This window comes from Hypanus sabinus, chromosome 9 (assembly GCF_030144855.1).
Source record: "Hypanus sabinus isolate sHypSab1 chromosome 9, sHypSab1.hap1, whole genome shotgun sequence".
NCBI classification, from domain to species: domain Eukaryota; kingdom Metazoa; phylum Chordata; class Chondrichthyes; order Myliobatiformes; family Dasyatidae; genus Hypanus; species Hypanus sabinus.
In genome coordinates, this window is record NC_082714.1 from 163,744,347 (window position 1) to 163,769,230 (window position 24,884).

At 48.2% G+C, this 24,884-nt stretch overlaps 1 protein-coding gene across 1 annotated transcript in view; it reads right to left on the minus strand.

Annotated features, from left to right (window-relative positions):
- Nucleotides 1-17,674: 17,674 nt before the first annotated feature.
- Nucleotides 17,675-24,884, minus strand: part of LOC132400134 (R-spondin-2-like) — a 34,448-nt gene continuing 27,238 nt past the window's right edge. Inside the window, exon 5 of the mRNA XM_059981209.1 lies at nucleotides 17,675-18,737. Coding sequence (XP_059837192.1) covers nucleotides 18,646-18,737 — 92 coding nt within the window. The 3' untranslated portion in view covers nucleotides 17,675-18,645. The remainder of the gene's footprint in view (nucleotides 18,738-24,884) is intronic.

A 24,884-nucleotide genomic window follows, 5' to 3' on the forward strand; every position in this document is an offset into this window, starting at 1 on the left:
GCTCTCCGAATACACACCCCGCTCTCCCGAATACACACCCCGCTCTCCCGAATACACACCCCGCTCTGCCGTATACACACCCCGCTCTCCCGAATACACACCCCGCTCTCCCGAATACACACCCCGCTCTCCGAATACACACCCCGCTCTCCCGAATACACACCCCGCTCTCCCGAATACACACCCCGCTCTCCCGAATACACACCCCGCTCTCCGAATACACACCCCGCTCTCCCGAATACACACCCCGCTCTGCCGTATACACACCCCGCTCTCCCGTATACACACCCCGCTCTCCCGAATACACACCACGCTCTCCCGAATACAGACCCCGCTCTCCCGAATACACACCCCGCTCTCCGAATACACACCCCGCTCTCCCGAATACACACCCCGCTCTCCGAATACACACCCCGCTCTCCCGAATACACAACCCGCTCTCCGAATACACAACCCGCTCTCCCGAATACACAACCCGCTCTCCGAATACACACCCCGCTCTCCCGAATACACACCCTGGTCTCCCGAATACAGACCCCGCTCTCCTGAATACACACCCCGCTCTCCGAATACACACTCCGCTCTCCTGAATACACACCCCGCTCTCCGAATACACACCCCGCTCTCCGAATACACACCCTGCTCTCCTGAATACACACCCCGCTCTCCCGAATACACACCCCGCCGAATACACACCCCGCTCTCCCGAATACACACCCCGCTCTCCGAATACACACCCCGCTCTCCCGAATACACACCCCGCTCTCCCGAATACACACCCCGCTCTGCCGTATACACACCCCGCTCTCCCGAATACACACCCCGCTCTCCCGAATACACACCCCGCTCTCCCGAATACACACCCCGCTCTCCGAATACACACCCCGCTCTCCCGAATACACACCCCGCTCTCCCGAATACACACCCCGCTCTCCGAATACACACCCCGCTCTCCCGAATACAGACCCCGCTCTCCCGAATACACACCCCGCTCTCCCGTATACACACCCCGCTCTCCCGAATACACACCCCGCTCTCCTGTATACGCACCCCGCTCTCCCGAATACGCACCCCGCTCTCCCGTATACACAACCCCGCTCTGCCGTATACACACACCGCTCTGCCGTATACACAACCCCGCTCTGCCGTATACACACCCCGCTCTCCCGTCTACACAACCCCGCTCTCCCGAATACACAACCCCGCTCTCCCAAATACACACCCCGCTCTCCCGAATACACACCCCCCTCTCCTGTCTACACAACCCCGCTCTCCCGAATACACACCCCGCTCTCCCGTATACACACCCCGCTCTCCCGAATACACACCCCGTTCGCCCAAATACACACCCCGCTCTCCCGAATACACAACCCCGCTCTCCCGTATACACAACCCCGCTCTCCCGTATACACACCCCGTTCGCCCAAATACACACCCCGCTCTCCTGAATACACAACCCCGCTCTCCCGAATACACACGCCGCTCTCCCAAATACAAACCCCGCTCTCCCGTATACACACCCCGCTCTCCCGAATACACACCCCGCTCTCCCGAATACACACCCCGCTCTCCCGAATACACACCCCACTCTCCGAATACACACCCCGCTCTCCCGAATACACACCCCGCTCTCCGAATACACACCCCGCTCTCCGAATACACACCCCGCTCTCCCGAATACACACCCCGCTCTGCCGTATACCCACCCCGCTCTCCCGAATACACACCCCGCTCTCCGAATACACACCCCGCTCTCCCGAATACACACCCCGCTCTCCCGAATACACACCCCGCTCTCCCCAATACAGACCCCGCTCTCCCGAATACACACCCCGCTCTCCCCAATACAGACCCCGCTCTCCCGAATACACACCCCGTTCTCCGAATACACACCCCGCTCTCCCGAATACACAACCCGCTCTCCGAACACACACCCCGCTCTGCCGTATACACACCCCGCTCTCCCGAATACACACCACGCTCTCCCGAATACAGACCCCACTCTCCCGAATACACACCCCGCTCTGCGAATACAGACCCCGCTCTCCCGAATACACACCCCGCTCTCCGAATACACACCCCGCTCTCCCGAATACACAACCCGCTCTCCGAATACACACCCCGCTCTCCCGAATACACAACCCGCTCTCCGAATACACACCCCGCTCTCCCGAATACACAACCCGCTCTCCGAATACACACCCCGCTCTCCCGAATACACACCCCGCTCTCCGAATACACACCCCGCTCTCCCGAATACACACCCCGCTCTGCCGTATACACACCCCGCTCTCCCGTATACACACCCCGCTCTCCCGAATACACACCACGCTCTCCCGAATACAGACCCCGCTCTCCCGAATACACACCCCGCTCTCCGAATACACACCCCGCTCTCCCGAATACACACCCCGCTCTCCGAATACACACCCCGCTCTCCCGAATACACAACCCGCTCTCCGAATACACAACCCGCTCTCCCGAATACACAACCCGCTCTCCGAATACACACCCCGCTCTCCCGAATACACACCCTGGTCTCCCGAATACAGACCCCGCTCTCCTGAATACACACCCCGCTCTCCGAATACACACTCCGCTCTCCTGAATACACACCCCGCTCTCCCAATTACACACCCCGCTCTCCCGAATACACACCCCGCTCTTCCGAATACACACCCCGCTCTCCCGAATACACACCACGCTCTCCCGAATACAGACCCCGCTCTCCCGAATACACACCCCGCTCTCCGAATACAGACCCCGCTCTCCTGAATACACACCCCGCTCTCCGAATACACACCCCGCTCTCCGAATACACACCCTGCTCTCCTGAATACACACCCCGCCGAATACACACCCCGCTCTCCCGAATACACACCCCGCTCTCCGAATACACACCCCGCTCTCCCGAATACACACCCCGCTCTCCCGAATACACACCCCGCTCTGCCGTATACACACCCCGCTCTCCCGAATACACACCCCGCTCTCCCGAATACACACCCCGCTCTCCGAATACACACCCCGCTCTCCCGAATACACACCCCGCTCTCCCGAATACACACCCCGCTCTCCCGAATACACACCCCGCTCTCCGAATACACACCCCGCTCTCCCGAATACACACCCCGCTCTGCCGTATACACACCCCGCTCTCCCGTATACACACCCCGCTCTCCCGAATACAGACCCCGCTCTCCCGAATACACACCCCGCTCTCCCGTATACACACCCCGCTCTCCCGAATACACACCCCGCTCTCCCGAATACACAACCCCGCTCTCCTGTATACGCACCCCGCTCTCCCGAATACGCACCCCGCTCTCCCGTATACACAACCCCGCTCTGCCGTATACACACACCGCTCTGCCGTATACACAACCCCGCTCTGCCGTATACACACCCCGCTCTCCCGTCTACACAACCCCGCTCTCCCGAATACACAACCCCGCTCTCCCAAATACACACCCCGCTCTCCCGAATACACACCCCCCTCTCCTGTCTACACAACCCCGCTCTCCCGAATACACACCCCGCTCTCCCGTATACACACCCCGCTCTCCCGAATACACACCCCGTTCGCCCAAATACACACCCCGCTCTCCCGAATACACAACCCCGCTCTCCCGTATACACAACCCCGCTCTCCCGTATACACACCCCGTTCGCCCAAATACACACCCCGCTCTCCTGAATACACAACCCCGCTCTCCCGAATACACACGCCGCTCTCCCAAATACAAACCCCGCTCTCCCGTATACACACCCCGCTCTCCCGAATACACACCCCGCTCTCCCGAATACACACCCCGCTCTCCCGAATACACACCCCACTCTCCGAATACACACCCCGCTCTCCCGAATACACACCCCGCTCTCCGAATACACACCCCGCTCTCCGAATACACACCCCGCTCTCCCGAATACACACCCCGCTCTGCCGTATACCCACCCCGCTCTCCCGAATACACACCCCGCTCTCCGAATACACACCCCGCTCTCCCGAATACACACCCCGCTCTCCCGAATACACACCCCGCTCTCCCCAATACAGACCCCGCTCTCCCGAATACACACCCCGCTCTCCCCAATACAGACCCCGCTCTCCCGAATACACACCCCGTTCTCCGAATACACACCCCGCTCTCCCGAATACACAACCCGCTCTCCGAACACACACCCCGCTCTGCCGTATACACACCCCGCTCTCCCGAATACACACCACGCTCTCCCGAATACAGACCCCACTCTCCCGAATACACACCCCGCTCTGCGAATACAGACCCCGCTCTCCCGAATACACACCCCGCTCTCCGAATACACACCCCGCTCTCCCGAATACACAACCCGCTCTCCGAATACACACCCCGCTCTCCCGAATACACAACCCGCTCTCCGAATACACACCCCGCTCTCCCGAATACACAACCCGCTCTCCGAATACACACCCCGCTCTCCGGAATACACACCCCGGTCTCCCGAATACACACCCCGCTCTCCCAAATACACACCCCGGTCTCCCGAATACATACCCCGCTCTCCGAATGCACACCCCGCTCTCCGAATACACACCCCGCTCTCCGAATACACCGCCGCCTCCTACCCAATAGGTGGGTATTGGTGGTGGTAAGCAGGTGCTGCACCTTGCACAGGGGTGACCAGCAGACTAGTGGGGCAAAGGGGTGCCTTACACTTGCTTTGTAGAGATACCCCACCACCCAAAAGCCATCAACGGCATTTAAACGACTCTTAGATAGGCACATGGATGACGGGAAAATCGAGGAAAGGGTTGGAATGATTTGAGAGTAGGTTAAAAGGTCGGCACAACATCGTGGGCCGAAGGGCCTGAACGGTGCTGTAATGTTCTGTATGACACCTTCTCTGGGACTTTGGCAGCGTGGTCACTCTCCCTGGATAATCGGTTGTTGCTGATCACAATTAAATTAGGGGAGATGTGTGAAAATAGGGGAACAAAAGCGAGGCTCTGAGTGTGAGAGATTGAGTCAATGTAAAGAAATAAGCGAGGAAGTGTGGGCTGAGTGAGCGTGAAGAGAGAATGAGTGGATACTATGAGTAAGAGAGGACTGAGTGCGATAGGTGAGTGTGGACTGAGTGTGAGGGGTTGTGGATGGAGTGTGGGGAGGTGAGAGGGTGTGGACTGAGTGTGAGAAAGTGAGTGTAAGACAGTGAGTGTGAATGGTGTGATTAACTGTGAGAGAGTGTGTGAGGGGGGTGCACATTAAGACAGGAGGCAAGTGTGAGCGGGTGAGTGTGAAGGGTGTGAAACGAGTGTGAGTGGCTGTGGGGAGGTGAGTGTGAGTGGGTGTGTGAGGTGGTGTGGACTGAGTGGGTCAGCACGGCCGAGGTCAGTGTCCGGGCCCGGGCAGTCTCCACACCGCGGCCGGAGCTCCGCTGTCCCCGGAAGGTGGATCCGGAGACTCTTGGACCGTGTAGAGGGAGCGGGGAAACGGCCTCGGCCTGTCAAGTGTCCGGGGCTACTGCACCTTTTCCCTGCCTCTAGTTGTACTGAGCAACCGATCTCACAGCAAACTCCAGCGCTGAGATTCCCATCGTCGGGAATGTTGACTGGGACAGACGGACGGAGAGCGCCACCTGGTGGACTCACTGGAACGGCACTTGGTGGCCAGGACGAGGGAATCATGAACTTAGGAACATGGAAACATAGAAAACCTACAACACAATACAGGCCCTTCGGCCCATAAAGTTGTGCCGAACACGTCCCTAACTTACCAGGCTTAACCATAGCCCTCTGTTTTTCTAAGCTCCATGTACTTATCCAAAAGCCTTTTAAGGGACCCTATCCTATCCACCTCCACCACTGTTGCCAGCTGCCCATTCCCTGCACTCACCACTCTCTACGTAAAAAGTTACTCCTGACATCTCCTCTGTACCTGTTCTCTAGGATCTTAAACCTGTGTCCTCTTGTGGCAACCATTTCAGCCCTGGGGAAAAGCCTCTGACTATCCACACAATCAATGCCTCTCATCATCTGATACTCCTCTATCAGGTCACCTCTCATCCTCCATCGCTCCAAGGAGAAAAGGCCAAGTTCACTCAACCTGCTCTCATAAGGCATGCTCCCCAATCCAGGCAACATCCTTGTAAATCTCCTCTGCACCCTTTCTATGGCTTTCACATCCTTCCTGTAGTGAGGCGACCAGAACTGAGCACAGTACTCCAAGTGGGGTCTGACCCGGGTCCTATATAGCTGTAACATTATCTCTTGGCTCTTAAATTCAATTCCACGATTGATGAAGGCTAATACACGGTACACCTTCTTAACCACAGAGTCAACCTGCGCAGCTGCTTTGAGTGTCCTGTGGACTCAGACCCCAAGATCCCTCTGATCCTCCACACTGCCAAGAGTCTTACCATTAATGCTATATTCTACCATCATATTTGACCTACCAAAATGAACCACTTCACACTTATCTGTGTTGAACTCCATCTGCCACTTCTCAGCCCAGTTTTGCATCCTATCAATGTCCCACTGTAACCTCTGACAACCCTCCACACTATCCACAACATCTCCAACCTTTGTGTCATCAGCAAACTTACTAATCCATCCCTCCACTTCCTCATCCAGGTCATTTATAGAAATCATGAAGAGTAAGGGTCCAAGAACAGATCCCTGAGGCACACCACTGGTCACTGACCTCCATGCAGAATATGATCTGTCTACAACCACTCTTTGTTTTCTGTGGGCAAGGCAGTTCTGGATCCACAAAGCAATGTCCCTTTGGATCCCATGCCCCCTTACTTTCTCAATAACCCTTGCATGGGGTACCTTATCAAATGCCTTGCTGAAATCCATATACACTACATCTACTGTTCTACCTTCATCAATGTGTTTAGTCACATCCTCAAAAAATTCAATCAGTCTCGTAAGGCACGACCTGCCCTTGACAAAGCCATGCTGACTATTCCTAATCATATTATACCTCTCCAAATGTTCATAAATCCTTCCTCTCAGGATCTTTTCCATCAACTTACCAACCGCTGAGGTAAGACTCACTGGTCTATAATTTCCTGGGCTATACCTACTCCCTTTCTGAAATAAAGGAACAACATCCACAACCCTCCAATCCTCTGAAACGTCTCCTGTCCTCATTGTTGATGCAAAGATCATCGCCAGAGGCTCAGCAATCTCCTTCCTCACCTCCCACGATAGCCTGGGTTACATCTCATCCGGTCCCGGTGACTTATCCAACTTGATGCTTTCCAAAAGCTCCAGCATCCTCTTTCTCAATGTCTACATGCTCAAGCTTTTCAGTCTAATCTAAACAGAATCATCCCCATCTCCTTTACTGCAGCTTTCACAATATATCTGTGTGCTCTAATTCAGTCTTGACAGTGAACCCGTGTGCTCTAATTCATAATCAGAATCAGGTTTAATATCAGCGGCATATACTGTGATATCTGTTGTCTTTGTGGCAATACATAATAATAGAAAAAACACCGTAAATGACAGTAGGTATGGCGATGTAAAATAGTTCCTGGTTTCAATGTCTATTCAAAAATTGGATGGCAGAGGGGAAGGAGCTGTTCCTGAGTCGATGAGTGTGCATTTTCACGCTTCTGTACCTCCTTCCCGATGGTAACAATGAGAAGGGGTCATGTCCCAGGCAATGGAGATCCTTAATGATGGATGCTGCCTTTTTGAGGCATTGTTCCTTGAAGATGTCCTGGATACTACAGTGGCTAGTGCCCATGATGGAGCCGACTGAGTTTACAACTTTCTCCAGTTTATTTCGATCCTGCGCGATGCAGCCTCCATACCAGACAGTGACGCAGCCAGTTAGAATGCTCTCTACATTCCGTAGAAATTTGCGAGGCAAAATCACTTAGATCCCATTTCTTCCCCATTCTGATGTTTGGACTGAACAATAATTCAGTCTCTTGATCTTGTCCGCAGGTGTTTATGTATTGAGTTGCTGCCACGTGGTTGGCTGATTAGATATTTGCATTAGCGAGCCGGGGTACAAGCGTACCTAAAAAAAAGTGGTCACTGAGAGTTTGGTGGCATAGCAAATCCCAAACTCCGATTTCATTATACCTGCGTGCTCTAATTCAGCGATCACAGTGAATCTGCAGGTATCTGCGGTTACAGCGGATCTGCGTGCTGGAATTCAGAGTTCACTGTGAATCTGTGTGCTCTAATTCAGTCTCACTGTGAATCCGTGTGCTCTAATTCAGTCTCCCTGTGAATCTGCGTGCTCTAATTCAGTCTCCCTGTGAATCTGCGTGCTCTAATTCAGTCTCACTGTGAATCTGCGTGCTCTAATTCAGTCTCCCTGTGAATCTGCGTGCTCTAATTCAGTCTCACTGTGAATCTGCGTGCTCTAATTCAGTCTCCCTGTGAATCTGCGTGCTCTAATTCAGTCTCACTGTGAATCTGCGTGCTCTAATTCAGTCTCCCTGTGAATCTGCGTGCTCTAATTCAGTCTCACTGTGAATCTGCGTGCTCTAATTCAGTCTCCCTGTGAATCTGCGTGCTCTAATTCAGTCTCACTGTGAATCTGCGTGCTCTAATTCAGTCTCCCTGTGAATCTGCGTGCTCTAATTCAGTCTCACTGTGAATCTGCGTGCTCTAATTCAGTCTCCCTGTGAATCTGCGTGCTCTAATTCAGTCTCACTGTGAATCTGCGTGCTCTAATTCAGTCTCCCTGTGAATCTGCGTGCTCGAATTCAGTCTCCCTGTGAATCTGCGTGCTCTAATTCAGTCTCACTGTGAAGCTGCGTGCTCTAATTCAGTCTCCCTGTGAATCTGCGTGCTCTAATTCAGTCTCACTGTGAATCTGCGTGCTCTAATTCAGTCTCACTGTGAATCTGCGTGCTCTAATTCAGTCTCCCTGTGAATCTGCGTGCTCTAATTCAGTCTCCCTGTGAATCTGCGTGCTCTAATTCAGTCTCACTGTGAATCTGCGTGCTCTAATTCAGTCTCACTGTGAAGCTGCGTGCTCTAATTCAGTCTCACTGTGAATCTGCGTGCTCTAATTCAGTCTCACTGTGAATCTGCGTGCTCTAATTCAGTCTCACTGTGAATCTGCGTGCTCTAATTCAGTCTCACTGTGAAGCTGCGTGCTCTAATTCAGTCTCCCTGTGAATCTGCGTGCTCTAATTCAGTCTCACTGTGAATCTGCGTGCTCTAATTCAGTCTCCCTGTGAATCTGCGTTCTCTAATTCAGTCTCCCTGTGAATCTGCGTGCTCTAATTCAGTCTCCCTGTGAATCTGCGTGCTCTAATGCAGTCTCACTGTGAAGCTGCGTGCTCTAATTCAGTCTCCCTGTGAATCTGCGTGCTCTAATTCAGTCTCACTGTGAATCTGCGTGCTCTAATTCAGTCTCCCTGTGAATCTGCGTGCTCTAATTCAGTCTCCCTGTGAATCTGCGTGCTCTAATTCAGTCTCCCTGTGAATCTGCGTGCTCTAATTCAGTCTCCCTGTGAATCTGCGTGCTCTAATTCAGTCTCACTGTGAAGCTGCGTGCTCTAATTCAGTCTCCCTGTGAATCTGCATGCTCTAATTCAGTCTCCCTGTGAATCTGCGTGCTCTAATTCAGTCTCACTGTGAAGCTGCGTGCTCTAATTCAGTCTCACTGTGAATCTGCGTGCTCTAATTCAGTCTCACTGTGAATCTGCGTGCTCTAATTCAGTCTCACTGTGAATCTGCGTGCTCTAATTCAGTCTCACTGTGAATCTGAGTTCTTTAGTTCAGGTTGCTCATTAACAGGCTCCACTTGTAGCCAGTTTGATAATTATTTATTTTTCTATAATTAAAATTTATGGTTAAATAAAAAAGCAACAAAATATCCACGTTATATATCAGCACAAAAGCTCCAATGATAACATATTTTCCATTAGGTCTAAGGAAATTCCTGACATACGGGAGGTACCTAATAAAATGACCAGTGTGTTCATGGTCTTCTGCAGCAGCAGCCCATCCACTTCAAGGTTCAACACGTTCAGAGATACTCTGCTGCTCATCACTGTTGCAATGTGGTTATTTAAGTTACTGTCACCTTCCTGTCAGCTTGAACCAGCCTGGCCTTTCTCCTCTGATTTTTCCAATTGCCACTGACTGAACTTTTGTTTTATTTTGTTTTTCATGGCATTCTCTGTAAACTGTAGAGACTGTTGCATGTAAAAATCGCAGATCAGCAGTTTCTGAGATACTCAAACCTCCCCGTCTGGCACCAACGATCATACCACAAAGTCACTTACATCACATTTCTTCCCCATTCTGATGTCTGGACCGAACAACAACTGAACCTCTTGACCATGTCTGCACTGAATTGCTGCCACATGATTGGCAGATTAGATATTTGCATTAATGAGGTGTAAAGATGTATCTAATAAAATGGCTACTGAAATTATCTGAGAGTGTGTGTTTGCGTGTGTATGTGTGTGTGTGTATATTTATGGATTTATGTATGTATGCACATTGTATTCCATATCCATATTTTAACCTGTAAACTTACACTTTTCTCATTGTTGAATGTTGGCGATTTTTGCTGCATATTGCGCCCTGACCAACACACCACTGTAAATTCCTAACAGATGTAAATGTATATGACAAATAAAGTTGATCCTCCATACAGTTTTCACTGTGTCCCGCATACACTGAATCTCATGGAATACTTGCCCCCTACTGGAAGTTCCCAGCACAGGCATCCCCACAACCATATTTCGTTTTTTAAATGGAAAGATACAGGCGCTTCCTGCCCGATGAGCCTGTGCTGCCAAGTTATAACCTGCTAATCTGTTCATCTTTGAGATGTGAAAGGACAGTGGAGCACCCAGCAGAAACTCACACGGTCACAGGGAGAAGGTACAAACTCCTTACAGACAGCGTTGGGATTGAAGCCAAGTTGCTGCCACTGTTTCTCTGACTGCTGCTGTGCCCCACACACACTGTACACTAGCAGTCTCTCCCACAGGACCCTCCGCTGCTCTCAGACGGTGAGCTGGGCTGTGCCATCTCTCCTCTGACCCCGAACACAGCGGTCACGTAGTGTAGCGGTTGGCGAGACGCTGTTACGGTTTGGAGCGTTGTTCCATTCCATCTGTAAAGAGTCTGTATGTTTTCCCCTTGGAATACATGGGATTTAGCACCGTGCTCCGGGTTCCTCTCACAGTCCAAAGGCACGCCAATTAGTAGGTTAATAGGTCATTGTAAATTGTCCCGTGGGGTTAAGCGGGTAGGGTGTTGGACGGCAATGTCAAAGGGCCTGTTCCAAGCTGTATCTCAATAAAACAGACCTGAACACAGACACAGGGAGAAGGGGAACAACTCTTACTTGAATAAAAATACCGTTGTTTAAGTAAATAGCAAGTTTCTTTATTTGATTATGTTAAACAGCAAAACCACAGAAATAATAGTTGATCTAGAACATAAACTCCCAATGCAAATGTATTGGTCATTATAAATTATCCTGTGATTAGTCTGGGGCCAGCTGAGTGGCTGCTGGTGAAGCAGCTTGAGGGCTGGGAAGGGCCTGTTCTGCAATGTCGCTCTACATAAATAATCAATAAATTAATATATACAGTATGGAAAGCAGCGATACATTCATTGTATCAGGAAAACTATTTTCTGAGTTTATCTTAATATAATAACTCTATTCAATATGCAATCTTATTCTACATGTTGGACTGTTAGGGTAAAAGAAAAGCTCAATTTTTGGATAAAATTAGAAGGATTGGTGAAGTCGGTAGAGTTTTATGACCTTAGGAGCTTAAGACGCAGGTGCAGAATTGGGCCATTCAGCCCATCGGCTCTGCTCCACCATTCCATGATGGTTGGTCTATTTTTCCCCTCAACCATATCCTCCTGACTTCTCCCTGTATCTGTTGACCCCCGATTAATCAAGAACCTATCAACCTTTGCTTTAAATATACCCAGTGATGTCCTCCACAGCTGTCTGTGGCAATAAATTCCACAGGTTCATCACCCTCTGGCTAAAGAAATTCCTCCTCAGTTCTGTTTGAAGGGGATGTGTCTCTATTCTGAGGTACTGCCCTCTGGTCCCAAACTCCTCCACTATAGGAAACACTCCACACTCACTCCAGGAAGAGGAGCAGCTGAATCTGGGACAAGGGTATATATAGTGCTTTATGAGGGACTGACAGTACACCGGAGAAAAACATAGGAGACTATTCGGCCCATTGAATTAAGCTGGCTTTCAGAACAATCCCATCTGTCCCATTGGCCCAGTGCAGAGGTTCCCAACCTGTTGTCCCCAGACCTCTCGGTTAATGTACAGGGAAATATCCCATGGCATAAAAATGGTTAGGAACCTCTGCCCTAGACATTTCTCTATAACCTGTTCTCTCTCTCTCTCTCTCTCTCTCTCTCTCTCTCACACACATGCCTATCCATTTTTCTTTGATTCTTTATGCCCCCTCACTTACACAGGGAGTGATAATTAACCAGGCAACAGGCACACCTGTGGGACCGGAGGGGAAACTGAAGGACCCAGAAGAAAACCACACAATGACAGAGAGAGCGTGCCAACCCCACACAGACAGCGCTGGAAGTCGGGACTGAACGCAGGTTGCCAGAGCTGCAAGGGACCAGCTCCATCTGAGACACCATGACGATATCCCAGTCCTGATCGGGATTATCTCGTTGGTTGAGTCTGAACTCCGTATCACCAATTTTTGGAAGTTTATTTTATAAATTTAGAGATACCGCACAGGAACAGGCCCTTCCAGCTCAACGAGACTGCGCCACCCAATCGCACCCACGTGACCAATTGGGATGTGGGAGGAAACCAGAGCACCCAGAGGAAACCCATGCAGTCATAGGGACAACGTCCTAACTCTTTACAGACAGCGGCAGGAACTGATATATTATCTCTCTCAATCCCATTCCCCTGCCTTGCCTCTGTAACATTTGATGTCCTGACTAATTAAGAACCTATCAACCTCTGCTGTAAATACAGTATAATGTATAACTTGCCTTCCACACCTGTCTGTGGCAATGAATTCCATAGATTCACCACCCTCTGGCTAAAGAAATTCTCTTTTTCTCTGTTCTAGAGGAACACCCTTCTTTTCTGAGATTGTGCCCTGTGGTCCTAGACCTCCCCATCATAAGAAACATCCTCTCCATATCCACTTACCTATCAATATTTGATAGGTTTTAATGAGATGACCCCTACCCTTCATTCTTCTAAACTCCACTGAGGACGGGTTAAGAACCATCTACTGCTTCTTGGGATCATCTTCATGAGCCTCCTCTGGATCCTTTCCAATACCAGCACATTTTAATTCATCTTTCAACCACTCAACACCTGCTGTGTCTGCAGAACTCTGCATAGAACCACCACGGGAGCTGTAGTTTGATCTGAAATTTGGTCTGGGATGGTGATAGAAATTACAAAATAGGAAATTAGATAGAGTGGAGGGGGAGATGGGGGTTAGAGAATGGGGAGAGAGGGGGAAGGGACAGAGAGTGGAGGGAGTGCCAGCAAGGAAATGCCTGATTGAATTTTTTGAGGGTGTGACTAAACACATTGATGAAGGTAAAGCAGTAGATGTAGTGTATATGGATTTCAGCAAGGCATTTGATAAGGTATCCCATGCAAGGCTCATTGAGAAAGTAAGGAGGCATGGGATCCAAGGGGACATTGCTTTGTGGATCCAGAACTGGCTTGCAGACAGAAGGCAAAGAGGTGTTGTAGATGTGTCATATTCTACATGGAGGTTGGTGACCAGTGGTGTGCCTCAGGGATCATTTCTGGGACCTCTTCTCTTTGTGATTTTTATAAATGGCCTGGATGAGGAAGTGGAGGGATGGGTTAGTAAATTTGTTGATCACACAAAGGTTGGGAGTGTTGTGGATAGTGTGGAGGGCTGTCAGAGGCTACAGCAGGACATTGATAGGATGCAAAACTGGGCTGAAAAGTGGCAGGTGGAGTTCAACCCAGATAAGTGAGAAATGGTTCATTTTAGTAGGTCAAATATGATGGCAGAATATAGCATTAATGGTAAGTCTCCCGGCAGTGTGGAGGATCAGAGGGATCTTGGGGTCTGAGTCCATAGGACACTCAAAGCAGCTGCGCAGGTTGACTGTGATTAAGAAGGTGTACGGTACATTTGCCTTCATCAACTGTGGGATAGAGTTTAAGTGCTAAGAGGTAATTGTTGCAGCTATACAGGACCCTGGTCAGACCCCACTTGGAGTACTGTGCTCATTTCTGGTCGCCTCACTACAGGAAGGATGTGGAAGCCATAGAAAGGGTGCAGAGGAGATTTACAAGGATGTTGCCTGGATTGGGGAGCATGCTTTATGAGAATAGGTTGAGTGAACTCGGCCTTTTCTCCTTGGAGCGACGGAGGATGAGAGGTGACCTGATAGAGGTGTATAAGATGATGAGAGGCATTGATTGTGTGGATAGTCAGAGGCTTTTTCCCAGGGCTGAAATGGCTAGCAGAAGAGGACATAGTTTTAAGGTGCTTGGAAGTAGGTACAGAGGAGATGGCAGGGGCAGGATTTTTACGCAGGGAGTGTATTAAATGGGCTGCTGGTGACGGTGGTGTAGTCTGATTTGATAGGGTCTTTTAAGGGACGGATACATGGAGCTTAGAAAAATAGGGGGCTATGGGTAACCCTAGGTAATTTCAAAGTAAGGACATGTTCGGCAAAGCTTTGTGGGCCGAAGGGCCTGTATTGTGCTTTAGGCTTTCTGTGTTTCTATGAAATATTGATGTATTTTTTACATAAGTTATATTTATTTTCAGAATCTGGGGCTTTGCTGGTAAGGCCAGTGTCTATCTTCCTTCCTTTACTTCCTCAGAGAAAGTGGTAATGAAATGCTTCCTTAAACCATTGCATTCCTTCGAGACTTCACTCTTACCTTCTGAAGGACAGAGGCTCCACAAAGATCCCCCCCACCCCTACCCTGGGCATTCTCTCTTCTCCCCTCTCCCAACAGACAGGAAACAAAAATGTCCGATAGCATGTACCACCAGGTTCGGACACACTGTTATCAGACTCTTGAGCGAACGTCTTGTACGATATGAGACTCTTGGTCTCACCGTCTACCTCAGGATGATCTTGCTCTTTACCGTTCACCCACCCTGCATGGTTCTGGCAGCTTTTACACTTCATTTTGCTCAAAGCACTGCATAATGATCTGATCTGTATGAACAGTACGCAAGGCGAGCTTCTCACTGTATTGTCATATATGTGACAATAATAAACCAGTAACATTACCTTTGTAACGGTACTTGTTCAGGGCTGCAGAGGTTTTTCACCTTCAATTATCATTCAGTTAAACTTTCATCTATCCTTGAAAGAGGTCCCGCAAACTTCTGTTACAAAAGTGGGCCAACACCCCCTACCACACCACACTAAGTATTGTTGTGGTGTGTTATGCTGAAGGAGTGGGATATCACTGGCACTGATATCCAGTTTACTGTGATTAACCCTGTCTGATTCACCATTCTTAGACACACTATTTCCACTATAAAAACCAGGTCATTCTACATTTCATACTCGAGGAGATGGGCAGGTTGCAGAATTCATATTCTGAACCAGTTTCCAACTTGTTAACAACAAACAACAGCAGCTGCTTTGATGTAGAACCCTTAACAACCACTAACTGGTTTGCCATCAAGGCGATGTCAACAGCTTGGTTAATGAAGTCAGTTTAAAGGTAGGATTGAAGGGGCGGGTGGAGGGAACTGCAGAGCTCAGAACCTTGACAGGTGAAGTTCGAGGCAGAGATAGAGAGAGAAAGGAATTATATTTAAATGTCCAGGTGCCAGAATCTCCAGCAACAACAACAAAAAAACTGCTGGATGAATTCAGCCGGTTGGGCAGAGTCTGTGGAGGGAAGTGGACAGTCAACGTTTCAGAAGAGAGTCCCGAAAAAGGGTCTTGACTTCAAACATTGACTGCTTTTTCTCTCCACAGATGCTGCCCGACACGCTGACTTCCTCCAGCCAATCATAAACTCAGGAGGTTCTGCAGGCGTTGGAAATCCAGAGTAACACAGACACACAAAACGCTGGAGGATTCAGCAGGCAGGTCAGGGAATTCCTCCAGCTGACGTTTCTTTCCTTCACACTGTTCACAACTGCACAACGTGCTTTGTTTTGTTTGAGACAGGGATTCCAATGATTAGGCAAGTCAGGAGATGGAGTGGCCATTGGGGAGAGGAGATGCTAAGCTGCAGGAGATGAAATCAAGGGGAAGGCGATGAATGAGAATGGAGGAGAGGAGGTTCGAGGGAGAACAGGTATAAACAACAGGATGGAAAAAGGAGGGCTTGGGACAGAAATGAGCCATTGAAGGGGGAAAGGAAGTGGGGTAAATGGAAGAGAGAGGAACAAGTAAGATATGGAGGACCGTGGGCAAAGTGAGGAAATGTGATTGGACTTGCCTGGTTTTACAAGTATGAACAACTGCCAACAAGATATTTGATGCAATCAGGCATCATTACAGACCATAATGCAACCATCTGCATGACAGCAGTTAGAGTAGTGAGCTCCATAACCCAGCTTCCAGCCACACCCTCAGTCCAAGGGTACTGAGGTCAATTGCTAAATCCTGTTGCATCACTCCACTCAGCAAGGCTGGTGCTGGGGTTGCGCCTGGGGCCGTACGCAGACATGGACATCTTCTGAGGTTTGAACCCTCTGCAAGTAGGTGTATCAGAGGAAGGGATGCAGCTGTGGAGCAGAGATGGAAGAGCTGTAACTAGAACTCTCCAAACCAAAGATTCATAAAATCAGCTGATGTTGTGTGAGTCCACAGAAAGCCCACATCCTCTTGCTGCCTTAAAGCTTGCACCTTGTTTTTTGGAGAGTGTGAAGTCCAGGTTGGTCACTTTAACCTTCCTTCAGCCCATCTTGAATGCTGATCAGCCTCGAAGACAATGTTCACCAACGACTGTTGTTCTAAAACTCCACCAAGGACGGTCCCAAGCCTGGCTGTGACAAGAGGAGGGTTGGGTATGGGGCTAGCAATCCTATCCCATAAAAACACAGAGCTACAGAAACACCAACAGAGGCTACAAACACCTCATCCCTGGAAGAGGAAGGAGACGTATGGATGGGCTATGCCTGAACTTGACAGACTGGCTCATGACAAAGGACTCTGGCAAGCTGTTGTTGGTGGCCTGTGCCCCAGAAGGGATGATGGGCTTAAGGAGAAGAAGATTGCTGTTCTAACTGGTACAAGATGAGGGAACAATGTTCATTTGGTCTGTTTGTTAGTCTTGGACGTGTAGTCATGGACAAAGTCTCCAGCTAAGGACTAACCAACATCGTGGTTTGGGATTTTAACACAGCCCCCTTGGAGGGACAGTACAGTGTCGTGCAGGTAGGTGTTAACGTGTGCAGGTCAGTAAAGAATGCTGTGCAATGGTTGGAGCAACATGGAGATGGTATTCCTAACAAGGAGATGTAGTTGTTCCAGAGACACAGTGCAGGGTGGAGGAACAGGAAATGCTCTACCATTTCAACAAATTCCAGCTGACTCCTTGTGAAATCTTCTTTGCCATCAGCGTTACAATATGATACATATGATAAAATATCCCAGTCTCAATCACTGAGGAGCACGACAAACCAAATCTACAAGGAGATGTCCTAACGTTTGATCCAAGACGAAGGTTTTTTGAGGTTGTGAAAGAAGGGGCACAGGTGTGGGGGTGGAGGGAGGAGGTAGAATGGGGAAGATAGAGGGAGGGGAGGTGGGGGATGGAGAGAAAGGGGAAGAGGGTGTTGGAGATAGAAGATGGGAACTAGTTGATTGGGGGATAGTGAAGGAGAAGCAAGGAAAGAGCTAGAAAAGAAGGGGAGTTGTGGTGGGGTGTGAACAGAGGCAAGGAGGAGAGAGGTGGAGAGAAGTGGGAGGAGGAAGTTAAAACGAAGAGGAAGAGGCAAGTGATAAGTAGGGGTGGGAGAAGGTTGGTGTTTGGAGATAGTATTTGGAAAGGGGTGGAGTTGGGTTATTGGTAACAGGTTGAGATGGGATTTGGGTATTGGAAGAGGTGTAGAGGTGGGAGAGGGTGTTGGAGGGGGTTATTTGTAAGGGGTTGAGATCAGAGATGGGTTTTGGGAGAGGAGTAGAGGTGTGAGGGGGCAGAGGTGGGAGGGGAATAGCAGCAAGGAAGTGTTGGATTAGGGAAACAAATATTAGGAGAGGGAGAGGTAGAGGTGGGGTTTAGAGATGGAAGAGGGGTGGAGTTGGAAGGGGATATTGGGAGACAGGTAGAGATGGAAGATCGGTGGAGAAGTAGGAGGGGGTATTGGGAGAGCAGGAGGGTAGGCGAGGGATATATGAGTGGGATTGAAGGACGGTTGATGGGGTAGAGAGGAAATTGAAGTCTGACAGCTGATGACACGTCCACCATTGGGTGATGTGCTGGGCTGTCACTACTGTCCAGTCTCAGTGTTAGTAATTCCACCCAAGCCACTGCAGTGATACATTCCTGCAAGGCGAAAGGCATTCCAGGTCTGGGGAAATCTACACAAAATACAGTGTCCACTTCAGGCAGGAGGATGTACTCTCCGTTTGGTCCTCGGTGTGCCCTCATTGTGCTGCCGAGTCCGCAGGGCTCCACCTTAATCAGGGCATTTGCCCCCACTCCCTCCTGTAGTGAGCCCTGGACGTTATGAGGAGGAGTTGCCCTCCTCTGATCTCATGCCACTCGCCAGACCTTTATTCCTCCACCTGCCCCCTCTGTTTCTATGCATCTTTTTGTCTGCAAAGCAAAAGAGAGATAATTCTGTGATTAATTTCTTTCTTTGCTGATAATCTCAAGTCAAACATAGAGTCATGGAGCACTACAGCACAACACCAGGCCCTTTGGCCCATCTAACCCATACCAAACCTATATTCTACCTAGACCCGTTAACTAGCACCTGGACCTTAGCCCTCCATACCCCTCCCATGTATTTATCCGAACATCTCTTAAATGTTGAAATTGAACCCCTTATCCATCACTACCGCTGGCAGCTCGTTCCATCCTCTGAGTGGAAGAAATTGCCCCTCAAATTCTCCTTCAATAGTTTACCTTTCACCTGTAATCGATGACCCAACCTCAGTGGAATTCAGAATCAGGTTTAATATCACTGGCATATGTCAGGAAATTTGTTGAATTTGCAGCAGCAGTACAATATAATACATAATAACAGAGAAAAATAAATTACAGTAAGTATATATGTATATAAACTTCAGTTAAATTAAATAAGTAGTGCAAAAACAGAAATAAAGGAGCAGTGAGGTAGTATTCAGAAATCGAATGGCAGAGGGGAAGAGGCTGTTCTTGAATCAGTGAGTGTGTGCCTCCTCGCTCCTGTACCTCCTTCCTGATGGTAGCAATGAGAACAGGGCATGTCCTGGGTTATGGGAGCCCTTTTTGAGGCATCATTCCTCGAGGATATCCTGGATACTATGGAGGTGAGTGCCCATGGTGGAGCTGACTAAATTTACAACTCTCTGCAGTTTACTTCAAGAGCATGTGTTGTCCTGCATTTCCAGCATCTGCAGAATCTCTGGTGTTTAAGCCTGCTTGCATTTATCCTATCTATACTCCTCATAGTTTTTTACACTTCTATCAAATCTCTCCTCATTCTCCTGATCTCCAGGGATAAAGTCCTAATCTCTTCAGTCAGCTCACTAGCCTCTGGCAGTCATATTAAATTAGCTAGGATCACCAACCAGGATGAGCTGCAAAATGTTAAACACAGGTGTGTGTCTTCATTCTCTGCAACAATTACAGTTTCACACATTTCAACACCATGAGCTCCTCTTTAAATATGCCAATCAGGATATGGTGACACCATGAAGCCTGACCCAATCATTAACGAGAGGGACAGTTACAAGATATGACTGGATATACTCCTGCAGACCAGAGCCATGAACACCCTGTTTTCCCTCCTGTGCAATATCTACCTATTCATTTGTTGCAACTTAGAGCATTTTGTTACATCTTGCAGGGTGGTGCTGCCACAAAACACCAAATTTCACACCTCATGCTCAGTGGCCACTGAGCAGGTATCTCCTGTACCTAAGAAAGTGGTCACTGAGAATATATTCCTGGTCTTCTGTTGCTGTAGCCCATCCACTCCATGATTTGATGTGTTGTGTATTTAGGGATGTTCTTCTTCACACCACTGTTGAAACGTGTGGCTATTTGAGTTATTGTCACTTTCCTGTCAGCTTGAACCGGTCTGGCCATTCTCCTCTGACCTCTCTCATTAACAGGGTATTTTTACCCACAGAACTGCCTCTCACTGGATGCTTTCTGTTTCTCACACCACTCCCTGTAAACTCTAGAGCACGGGTTCCCAATCTTTTTTTATGCCATGAACCCCCACCATTAACTGAGGGGTCCGTGGATTCCGGGCTGGAAACCCCTGCTCTGGAAACTGCTGTGTGTGAAAATTCCAGGAGCTTAGCAGTTTCTGAGAATCACTCAATCTAGCACCAACAATTATTCCACGTTCAAAGTCACTTCGATCACATTCCTTCCCCATTCTGATGTTTGGTCTGAACAGCAACTGAACCTCGTGACCATGTCTGCATGCTTTGTGCATTGAGTTGCTGCCACATGATTGGCTGATTAGATATTTGCATTAACGAGCAGGTGTACAGGTGTGTCTAATGAAGAGGTTACTGAGCGTATGTCAGAGATAATAAACTTGATATTGAGTCTCCTTGTGATACGGATGGTTTAGGTGAGATAGAATATAATATGGGAAAAAGTGAAGGAAAGCACTTTGGAAGGAAATTTTTCCTTTATTTGGAGTGAAAGCGTTAAGACAATCATAGAAAAATAACTGGGAGTCTCAAATGAAACGCAAGGGGCTGTGATTACGCGAGAAGATAGTTGGCTTTCATTGCAAGGGTTATGGCGTATACAAGGAGAAATGTTTTGATTCATTTTTGCAAGTCACTGGTAGGTCCGTACCTGAAGTATACCTGCGTGCAAGTCCCGGTCTCCATATTTGAAATGGGTATGATTGGACATCACGGTGGTGAAGTGGTTTGCTTAACACTGTACGGCACCAGTGAGCGAGACTTAATTCTCTCTGTGTCTGTGTGGATTTCGTCCCACATACCAATGACACACGGGTTGGAGTTAATGAGTTGGGAGCATGCTAAATTGACACATGGTGACACTTGTGGGCTGCCCCCAGCACATCCTCAGACTGTGCTGATCGATGATAATTCATGTCCACGTGACAAATAAAGCTAATCTTTTTTTAAAATTTGAGGCCATTTAGAGAGGGATTACTAGATCGATTCTGGTTTGAAGCAGATGATGTTTGGGCTCATATTGATTGATGTACGAGAGATGAACTTGCTGAAACGTGTCAGATTTTGAAGGGGATTGATAGGATGGATATGGTGGAGATGTCTCTTTGATATGATGGGGAAAGGGTGCTAGAACTTGGGGGACACGTTGTCTGCTCTTTCTGACAAAGATATGAAAGAGTTTCTTCAGAAGGAGGAATGTGGATCTTTGAAGTTTCCTACCTCTAGTCCATAACAGAACCATTCATTTTATGAAGTCACCAAGTACATTGAAGGTGGTTAGATGATTGGGGAGGATATCATTGAAACCTATGAAATATTGAATAGACCTAGATAAAGTGGATATGGAGAGGAAGTTTGCTGTAGTGGTGGAATCTAGGACCAGAGGACATAGCCTCAGAACAGGACATTGATTTAGAACAGAGATGAGGAGGAATTTCTTTAGCCAGAGGGAGGTGAATCTGTGGAATTCCTTGCCACAGACGTTTGTGGAGGCCAAGTCATTGGGTATATTTAAAGCGGAAGTCAATAGGTTCTGGATTAGTAAGGGTGTCAAAGGTTATGGGAGAAGGCAGGGGAACGAAGTTGAGAGAGATAATAAATCAGCCATGATTGAATGGCAGAGCAGACTTGATGGGCTGAATGGTCTAATTCTCCTCCAATGTAGTATGGTGATTGATAAACCTGAAGCCTGAAGGTATAAGGAGAGAGGGGAACTTTGCATTGGAGCAAAATGTGGAACAGCCATGGTGGAGCAGATTAGAGGGACTGAGAGGCCTTTACCTAATGCTGTTTCCTATGTGCTTGGGCCTTAGTTGGCATGGGATGAGATGGACCAAGGGGCATGTTTCCATGTTGTATAATTCTATGCTTCCATGATTCTTAGTTGAGTGGAATCCAGTGAAACATGAATTGGAAATACAGCTTGGCAGCCACAGTAACTAACAATTGATTTCCAGGCAACCATCAGGTCAGGTAACATCTGTGGAGGGCAATAAACAGCTGATGTTTCAGGCCGAGGCCCTTCAATAGGACTGGAAAGGAAGGGAAAGAAAGCCAGAGTGAGAAATTGGTGGGGGGAGGGGGGAGAAGGACAAGCTGGCAGGGGGCAGGTGAGACCAGGTGAGGGGGAAGATGTGTGGGTGGGTGGGGAAGGAGGAGATGAAATAAGAAACAGAGATGTGATAGGTAGAAGTGGTAAAGGGCTGAAGAAGAAGAAATCTAATGGGAGAGGAGAGTGGACCAGGGGAGAAAAGGAAGGAGGAGGAGAACTAGACAACCACAGGGAGGTGATGGCCAGAGGAGGAGATGAGTAGGGGCATTTGTAAACCCCTGGTATTCCAGACAAACTCGTTTCAGACCAGAGCGTTTTTTATATCTATTCCCTAAGAAAAGTCATCTACTGAATTTGGTAAACAAACAAGTAAGTGATTCTAAAAATGACCCCAGTCTGACTGCAGTTTAATACTAACCTGCAATAATTCTGAAATGTTTGTTCCAAAACTCTGAGTTTATTACAATTAAAACATTCAGGACATTTTAGCCACAAAACCAACTGCCTATTAAAAGTAGCCAAGATCTCCCCTGCCTTGGCAGTAATTATATACTACTTCAATCTTACTATTAAATGAATACATTTTAAAAATCTGGTGCAGAAGAAACTATTTTGAAATTCAGTCTTTGGGAGAAAGTCCTTAAGTTGACCTGACATTCAAACATCCCTGTCCAGTTTTCTCTGTCTTTGTTTGTAGTTTTCCATTGACTCTATTGTACCTCTTTGTATCTACTGTGAAACCCTGCAAGAAACTGAATTTCAGGGTTCCGTATGGTGACATATACGCACTTTGATATTAAATTTACTTTGAATGTTGAACTAAATCAAGGCCGGTAATACCACGAAGGATCCCACCCACCTTGCTCACGGACTGGATGTCCCACTCCCATCAGGGAGGAGGCTACGTAGGATACACACCAGGACCACCAGACTCAAAAACAGTTACTTTCCCCAAGCAGTAAGGCTGATCAACACCTCCACCCACTAACTTACCCCTCCACACCCCCAAACACAACTACTTTATCACTTCCTGTCAGAGTCACCTTGTGTACAGACACTCCTGTGTGTAGCCTCACTTTATGGACATACAATCAATCTGTGTATATAAACTATCTTATGTATTTCTATTTATTGTGTATTTTTTATTATTGTCTTCTTTATCTTGTGTTTTTATATGCTTCATCAAATCCGGAGTAATAATTATTTCATTCTTCTTTACATTTATGTACCGGAAAATCTTGAACTTTGAATCTTAAATCACTTTGAAATCACCAGTGAAGATGTGATGCGGGGAAGTAGACAGCCAGTTTGTATTCAAACTTCACGCTGATAAGACCAGGTCATCCATTTGCAGCTGTTTTCCCAGGATAACCCTCTCATGGGGTGGCGTTTTGGCGTGGTGGTTAGCATAACTCTACAATGCCATCACTGATTGATTGGGGTTCAATTTCCTGCACTGTGTCCATAAGGAGTTTATGGGTTTCCTCCCAGTACTCTGGATTCCCCCCTCATTCTACAGACATGCGTTAGGGTCATTGAATTGTGGGCATGCTATGTCAGTGCCAAACGCATGGTGATACCTGCGGTTGCTCCAGCACAGCTTTGGACTGTGTTGGTCACTTATACAAATGACGCATTTTACTGTGTGCTTCAATGCTTTGATGTAATGTGGCAGTTAAGGCAAATCCTTTATCTTAGATAGTATCCAAGACGTGGAGAGAACTCCACCTGCTCTTTTCTGAAATAATCCCACACAGTACATCTATACACAGGGACACAAGGTTCTGTGTATCTGTGTGTTGTGATCTTGGGGAGGACAGGAGGGTCACATTGTGTGTCTGCAACTCCAAAGTCTGCCACAGGATTGAGTCATAGAGTCATAGGAAAGTACAGCACAGAAACAGACCCTTTGGCCCATCTAGTCCATGCTGAATCATTTAAACTGCCTTGTCCCATTGACCTGCTCCAGGACCACAGCACTCCATACCCCTACCATCCACATATCTATCCAACCTTCTCTTAAACATTGAAATCAAGCTCCCATGCAGCAGCAGTACTCAATGTGTGTGTAGATTGAGTCTTCTCTCTAGTAAATGTCAAAGTCCCTCCCTCTACTGATTCTTAAAGTGTGTGGAGGGAAGTATAAGGGGCCCAAAACGTCGATTGTGCATTTTTGTCTGGTCTGCTGAATTCCTCCAGCATTTTGTGTTTGGTGGTAGAGGGAGTTATCATAAGACCATAAGATATAAAGGCAGAATTAAGCCATTTGGCCCATCGAGTCTGCACTGCCATTTTATCATGGTGGATCCGTTTCCCTCTCAGTCCCAGTCTCCTGCCTTCTCCTATACTCCTTCATGGCCTGACTAGTCAAGAATCTATTAACCTCTGCCTTAAATATACCCAATGCCTTGGCTTCCACGGCTGCCTGTAGCAACGAATTCCACAGATTCACCATTCTCTAGCTTTCCTCATCTCCCCAACTCTAAAAGGATGTCCCAGTATTCTGAGGCTGTGTCCTCTGGACTTAGGCACTCC